Here is a 7,369-nt window from a genome sequence, read left to right as displayed (position 1 = left end):
CTACTCTAGGATTCAGGGAATTGAAGCTGCTCAGTGGTGCTAACTCAATGGCTGTTGGGACGTGGGGGCAACCGAACCGGAAGATTCCCTTAGACTATTTGGCTCTGCTCTAGCTTCGCCACCTTTATACCCACTCCTGAGGAAGCTTTTTTAACAGCTCTCTTTAACATTGCTCTCTTTGAAGATGACGCCACTCCGGCCTCTCTGGCCCTCATAGCACTTTCTTCTTTGCCCTCAAGCACGATGGCGAAGGTTTTGGCTTCTTGCCCGTAGGGAAAATGGCCGCAGCGGCGGCTTCACGCCCTTTTTTACCACCCCGGAAGACTGTACCCGGCGATTGGGCGGCGCCCGTCGGCCCAGGGAAGAAGGTGTACGGCGGTTGGGCCGGGTCAGGAAGGGCAGGTTTTAAAGGAGCCGGAGGTGGGAACAGTCCGAGAACCGGGATCTGCGGGAGGCGGCGGTGAGCGGCCGGCGGAGGGATGGGCGAAGGGGAGGGAAGCGGGGCGGGGAGAGAAAAAGAAAGAGAGTGAGCGGCTGGGAGGGCTGAAGGGAGGGAAGCCGACCCATGTTCTCCCCCGCGGGGAAGAGAGTACGGTGGGCTATTGATTTGGGATGGGCGGGACGTTCCCGGGACTTTATGGGTCGGGGAATCGGTTTGACAGTGGATCCCGAGGGATCTTCGGCGATAGATCACTGAGGAGATTTGGTAGTCGAGGATCTCTGGCAACATCTGGTGGAAAGAAGATCTTCAAGTTGTGTGCTAGTAGAGGGCGATTTCTGGTCCCATGGGTTTCGTCTGAGTTAGATTGAGGCTGAAGGACTGTTCAGGGATGTGGCAAGGATGAAAGTTCGCTAGTGGGACCTGGTGGGAAGAACTTGAAAAACTTGTGAGGTTGAAAGCTCTTTGAACTGTCTGAGGGGAGGAAAATAGTTGCAATTCGCTGGAGAGGAGGAAAGTCACCGAGAAAAACTATTCCGAAGAATATCCTCCTTTCACCCTCATGGAGGAAGCTTTGAGGGCTTTTAAGGAGAAGGTGCAGGATCAAAAGAACACATTTGTGGTACAAAGATTTGTAAAGGATTTGATGGAAAGAAATTTTTTTCTAAGATGGTTGGGTTAGCTCTCCCAAGGATCCAATGGGAGAAAGGAATGACTCGTGGGAGAATCTTTGAGTCTCTAGACAAAGATATATGTTAAGGGTCCAAGCTGTTGAGAAAGAATAAATCTTCATTGGCCTTGAGGAAACAGGTAAATTTTTTTTAAAGTTCCCGGGTAGGAAAAGATTCTAGGGGATTTTCTCAGGAATTAGCTAGTGGGATATAATTTGTAATGGACTCCTTCAAGGAGATAGGTATTAACAGTAATCTGGGAGTGAAGGGATTCTCCAAGAAAGATTAAAGGTATTTTCTTATGCCTAACAAAGAGGGTGCCATGTTGGGGACAGCCCTAAAAGAGGGGCTGACCCTTACTCCCCTCCCCCTACCCCAGGCTGCAGCCAGGGGTTAAACCTGGGACCCTTCAGGGACTCCCTGAAGCTATCGATATCCCTATGGACTTGCCCCAAGATTCCAGGTGAGAGCGTGGCCCTTGGCCTCCCTCTAGATCTTCTTCATCCTTCTTCCTCAGGGAAGAGAATCAGTCCCCCAGTAGGGTAGTGGGAACCTGGGGGTGGTAGAACCGGGGACATTGTGGGAATATTTCCTTCCTGACCTATCATCACTTTTACCAGGCAAAGGGTTTATGAATGGAGCTAATCAAGCACCACCCTGGGGGTCATATACACACACACCTTCCTCTTTTCTACCCCCACCCCTCTTAATCCACCCCAGTCAACCTTCCCTCAACCGGGAACCATTGGTTAGAGCACCATGGGGAGCAAGAACTCGGAAACGGCCAAGACTGCAGCAGCAGCTTGGAGAACCCAAGCTGAGCCAGAGGGTGGCAGGAACTCCGTCACCCCTGGAGAAGGCTTCTCAGAGGGTCCTCACTGTGGTACTGGAAGATGTCATTGCCACCAGAATGGTGAGTCCTCTTAAGAGGGAAGGGCCTAGATCCTGCCCCACCTAGACTTTCAATATTTAGCATGTATAGGAACAGTTGTCATAGTGGATAGACCACCTGCCCTAGTTAGAGTCAGGAAGACCTGAGTTCAAATCCAGCCTCAGACATTTAGTAGTTGGGTGACCCTGGACAAGTCATTTAATCCCGATTGCCTCCCCCCAAAAAATATTTAGTATGTTTGCTTGGTATGCAGAAGCTTTTGCAAACTGTGCAAGGTGTTAGTTGATCAGACAGCATTCTAAATGTGTACTTCCCCTTAGTCTGTTTCTTTCCTTTCATTCTCCTTTTTATCCACATATATTTAATCTCATGATATCCTCTTTGAAATTGTTATTATCATTCTTTGTTAATTCACGTCCTAAAAACCAGTCTCTGTTGATGCATTTGGACAGCCGATTTCTTTCAGTGCTCCTGGTGTCAACCTGGTTTTACATTTTGATACTGTCCTTCCTACTAATTTTCTTCTAGTCTCAAGAGATGCTCCCTGAAATGTCAACTACACCTCGACGCAGCAGTAGACTAGAATCCAACCGTTCCCAGCCTTCTATCTCCCCACTTGGCCAGTCTTGGAGCCCTCAGTCAAGGTGAGTGGGACCATGGGGGAGGGGGGGGGAAGGGGGAAATTTGAAGAGATTGGGAAAGTCAGTCTATATTTACCTTACCTGACTTTTCTCCTTTTTTCTTGCCTTCTAGACCTCCAGACTGGTCTACCCTATGCCGGGAACCACTGACTCGAGCTCCAAAGCGTATTGGATTCCAGAGGAGGAGGCCACAACAAATGGGAACATCCACGCGGGGTGCTGAGGAGAACACTTCACACCAAGACAAGCCCTCCCAGCCAGCCCTGCTTGTGATGTTGGAGGATATCAAGAATCCTCAGTCTCCAGTGAAGGCCCAGGAGCTGCTGGTGAGGATCCCAAGAAAAGAATGGAGAGCAGAAGACAGGGACATCAGGGTATTAAATGAGTCATGTTTGTTTTGAGCTCTTCCTTGTAGTCAACGCTATGACAGGTGTTCTGGAGAATATGGAAGAAACATCAAAATGGGTCTTCCCTCCAGCTGGTTATACTTTAATACTAATAATATACAATAGAACAGTTTAATAGCTAACTTGTGTGTTTCTGTCTCGGAATTCAGAGCAGCTCAGAAAAGGGTAAGATCAATATGAACTAGAGTATTGGGGGTAAGCTTCATGGAGGAGTTGGGGCTTGAGCTTGGTCTTGAAAGATGAATAGGTTTAAGTAAGATGAAGAATGGAGGCTTTTCCAGGTAAGAGAAACAGCCTGAATGAAGAAATGGATTGATCTCTTAAGAGGGGATGTTAAGAATAAGGGAGAACTAGTGTCAATGACTTTGAGTTCTAGGAAGTTAGCAGGCACTGATTAAGTGTTAATGGAAGCCAAAGGGGGCTCCCTGCGTGGCTCTCCTCCCTGTGAGTTCTGTTCCGCTTATCCCCAGGGCTTCAACAATGAGACTGAAGACCCAGGGATCTCAGCATGCAGGTGAGGGGCCTGGGTCAGCTGGGACTATCCCAGAAGTCAGCCAGGCATTTTCCCATTGATTTGCAATGTTTTCTGGGGAGGCAACCACAGTGGCAGAATGCCATGGAAACTTGGTTGCTTAAAGCCAAGGGGGAGTGGTTTGGTTTTAGTGTGGCAGGGGGACCAGAACTGGCTTTCAGCATCTATTTCCTTTCTGAGTGGGTACAGCTTAAAGGGGGGGTTCCCTTCTTGAATTCCCTTTTTCCTTCATGCTTCTTAATATTCTTGAAACCTAATATGGTGAATTAGGTGAAAGCATCATCTGGGATTCTCTTTCTCCTACTTCATCCCTACCCCCTTTTAAAGGTGATTCTTTCAGGTCTGTAGTTAGGAAGAGATGGAATGTCTGGAGAAAGACAGGCTTTGATTGGATGAGTTGGTGGAACTGGGGATTTCATTCAACATTTTTTTATTCCTGCCCCCCACCTCAAACCAAGCTGTCTGCCTCTCTCTTTCCCCTAGAGTTGATCATGTGACAGCTATTCACCAATCAATGCCTTCCTCCAGGGACTTGGATTCAGTGTTTCGGCAGGCCTCTCCTGTGGACCATTCTGAATGCGTTTTGCCAGGTAGGTGGGGCAGTGAACACCTTGGCCTATCCTTCTGGAGGCCCCGGGTAAGGATTGAAAGGATGTGGCACTGGATTTTTTATCATGTACATCTTGGCTTTTGAAGAGAAAAAGTAAAGGCTCTGTAAACATACCAGACAGCTGTTCAGTGAAGTCAAGATCTGTAGCCTACAGGCACTTTAAAAGTAGAGCTTAGCTTTCTGTGTTGGAACTTCTTTCCTTAATGGATAAGTCTAGTATGAGGGATAGGTCTTGGTCAGGAACCCATATTGGAGTCTTTTTTTTCCTCCCTTCACTTTCTTTTCTCTCTCTCCTATACAGGCTCAGAGCCAGAGACCCCGTCTCCCCCACCCTCCAGCCTCTTGCGGCCACGCCTGAGTCCTTGGGGCCTGGCACCACTCTTCCGCTCTGTCCGCTCTAAGCTGGAGAGCTTTGCTGACATCTTCCTCACCCCAGCCAAAACCCCCCAAGCCCCACCCACAAACCCCCCCTCTCCAGCCTCACCCATGAAGCTAGAGCTGAAGATTGCCATCTCAGAAGCCCCTGAGTCTGGGAGAGTCCGGGTAGGGGAGGGGGAAGGGCCTGTAAGCCCTCGTCCTCCAATCCGGCAGTGGAGGACCCAGGACCCTGGTCTCCCTGCTGCCCCTAGGCCGACTTTGGGTCGAAGCCATTCTTGCCCGGACCTGGGGCCCCCTGGGGAAGGGGGCTGTGCATGGTCAGCCTTCCCTCCACATCCACATAGGCCTCGTCCCAGAAGGCACACAGTTGGGGGTGGGGAGCTGGCTCGGGCCCCACCACCTTCTCGGCCTTGCCTACGAAAAGAGGTTTTTCCCTTGGGAGGGTCAGGTGCACCCCCAAACATTGTCACCACCTGCTCTCCAGCTGCTTCTACTTCTTCCTCTTTCTCGGACCTGCCAGAATCCAGGTAACCCACCATCTAACTGCAGTATCCTGACTGTTCTCATTTCTCTAGATTCTTGATTACTCTCTTCCTCCTTCTTGGGGGCAGCTTCAAGGGTAGGGCATTGGTCTAGATATGAAAAAAGAAATCTAAGAGAAATGTTGGGCTTATATGCTTAACTGCTTTTTTTTTCTCTAGGGTTTGCTCCCCCCAAGGGGAGGAGCAACCACGCCCAGAGGATATGGTGCTGTCAGACTCTGAGACCAAGGTAGAACCATTTGAGGGAGGGATTGGGGGAGGGACTGGGGGAGGTTCCAAACTAAGGGACTAGGGCAGACCTCATGACCTGTCTTCTGCCTTCCTTCTGCTGGCAGTCTGTGGGAAAAGTCTCCTGCTTTAGGATTCGCAGGACACCATCCAGGACTCAGCCCAACCTCACTCCAATGGGGCTGCCTCGACCAATCAGGTGAGAGGCTCTGTTAACACACCCATTGCCCTTATATAGAAGTACTATATGATTTTTTACTATCTTCTGTGGGTGTGGTCTGTTCTCACTGTGGGAAGAGCCACGGGAAACTTAATTTGGGTTAATTTTCCATTTCTTGCTAGGACATACTAGCTCTATTTTTGAGGCCCTGAAGTTAGGTTTGATTCTTCATTGCACTCTTAAAGAGTTATCATTTTTATTTTTTTAGTAACTCTCTAATAATAAAAATTGAAAAAGTATTTTAACAATGAATTTAAAAAAAATTTTTAACATCATTGATGATCTTTTGTTACTTTAATGTATCCATGACTTAAGTATTCCAGCTTTTAAACCATTTGTTGTAAATATTGACATCATTCAACCAGCTTAATTGAGGGGATTTAGTGATTTTATCCAGAGTTGGCCTGAATGGCTTTTCTGCTTCCTGCCCTTTTTGACCCATAGGTTAAATAAGAAGGAGTTCAGCCTAGAAGAAATTTACACCAACAAGAATTATCGTTCCCCCACAGCCAAACGGTAAGTGGAAGAAAGACTGGGAAAAAGAGCATAACATTTAAGGTATAAAAAATGGGACTAGCCACTGGACCTGTCGGTGGGTATAAAAATAGTTAAATGGGAGATGTTATAGATTCAGATCCTACCTCTACCACTTATTAGCTGAATGGTTTTAGGCAAATTATTTAGCTTCTTTAAAGGTCCCTTCCTTCTATTGATGTGATTCTATAGGATGCTAACTTGCCCCTTCCTGTTCTAGGTCCTTTGAGACTATCTTTGAAGAGCCAAGAGAGCGGAATGGAACCCTGGTCTTCACAAGTTCCCGGAAGCTTCGAAGAGCAGTAGAATTCCGAGATTGTAGCCTCCCTCGTCACCGAAGGCCTTCTAGGGCAGTTCGTCCTGCCCCTGGCAGAGCTCCTACTCCTGACCTGGGACCTTTGCTGCAGCAGAGGCTGGAGGAATTAGATGCCCTGCTGTTGCAAGAGGAAGAGGAGCCAGGCAAGGGTTAGGATCTTTAAGTTTTATGTCCAGCAGCTTTTCCGTCCAGCCTTGGAAAGTGGGCCCTGCCCTTGGGAGGAGGGGTGTTCAGTCATCTGACTGTTTTTCTCCCTTATGTTAGTAAAGTTTTTCATATGGTTATTTTGTCCCTTTGTGATTCCCATACTCCTCAAATCCTAGTGTCTTATTTAGATCTGGGAGGAGTCATTGTTATGGATGAGGGGTAGAGGCCAAGGGATGCTAAGTGACTTAAGTTACCGTCACAGGTATTTTGTGGCCAAGCCTGGGATTTGAACTCAGGGGTTTGTCTGGTGAAGAGTATGGTGTAATCAGAGACTTGGGAGTTGGAAAGTGTGAGATGTTCGAAGCCTTTGGAGTAGCTTATCGTGACCCAAATGTCACAGCAAATTGGTGTTTCCTGGAAGTTATCACTTGTATTGGGAAAGTCACCCTAGGGAGGAGAATCTCCAGGGACTTTCTGAAGCTGGATTTAAAAGGGCATTCTAATGTAACATTTGATAGATTTACAAAATACTCATCCCCATTCTAAAGTGACTTGGTCTTTGTGGTCTCCTCCTCCCTCCTACAATGGCACGGTTCTTGGCTCAGCCTACGGGGATCTCTGCCTCATCTCGAAGACGAGACCTGGAGGCAGAGAAAGGCCAAAGTGGCTCCAAGCTCCCGTGCCCACTCCCCTACCCCCATGTGAACCTCCGGAACGGTGGGCCTCGGGAAATCTACGCCCTAAGCAGCCAGATGGCTTCTTATCCCCTCTCTGCGGCCAGGCCTGGAGCACGAGGTCGCGTTTAAAAACGC

At 48.3% G+C, this 7,369-nt stretch overlaps 1 protein-coding gene across 5 annotated transcripts; it reads left to right on the top strand.

Annotated features, from left to right (window-relative positions):
* The first annotated feature begins 76 nt into the window (after positions 1–76).
* On the top strand, positions 77–6,694 carry PRR14 (proline rich 14). 5 transcript variants are annotated; one of them, XM_051999126.1, is made up of 12 exons: positions 77–460; positions 1,490–1,573; positions 1,831–2,023; positions 2,531–2,646; positions 2,756–2,969; positions 3,521–3,564; positions 4,066–4,172; positions 4,494–5,097; positions 5,272–5,341; positions 5,448–5,539; positions 6,005–6,076; positions 6,315–6,694. In XM_051999126.1, exons 1-12 carry the CDS (start codon positions 279–281, stop codon positions 6,562–6,564), a joined length of 2,028 nt encoding a protein of 675 aa, XP_051855086.1. In that variant the 5' UTR covers positions 77–278; the 3' UTR covers positions 6,565–6,694. The 5 variants fall into 5 exon arrangements, with proteins under 5 accessions (XP_051855086.1, XP_051855078.1, XP_051855094.1 ...); XM_051999118.1 differs by having other exon boundaries at positions 2,756–3,017; XM_051999134.1 differs by lacking the exon at positions 1,490–1,573 and having other exon boundaries at positions 2,756–3,017.
* Positions 6,695–7,369: the final 675 nt, after the last annotated feature.

The sequence above is a fragment of the Antechinus flavipes genome, chromosome 1 (assembly GCF_016432865.1).
Source record: "Antechinus flavipes isolate AdamAnt ecotype Samford, QLD, Australia chromosome 1, AdamAnt_v2, whole genome shotgun sequence".
In the NCBI taxonomy this organism is placed as follows: domain Eukaryota; kingdom Metazoa; phylum Chordata; class Mammalia; order Dasyuromorphia; family Dasyuridae; genus Antechinus; species Antechinus flavipes.
This window is presented reverse-complemented; position numbering and strand designations above follow the sequence as displayed.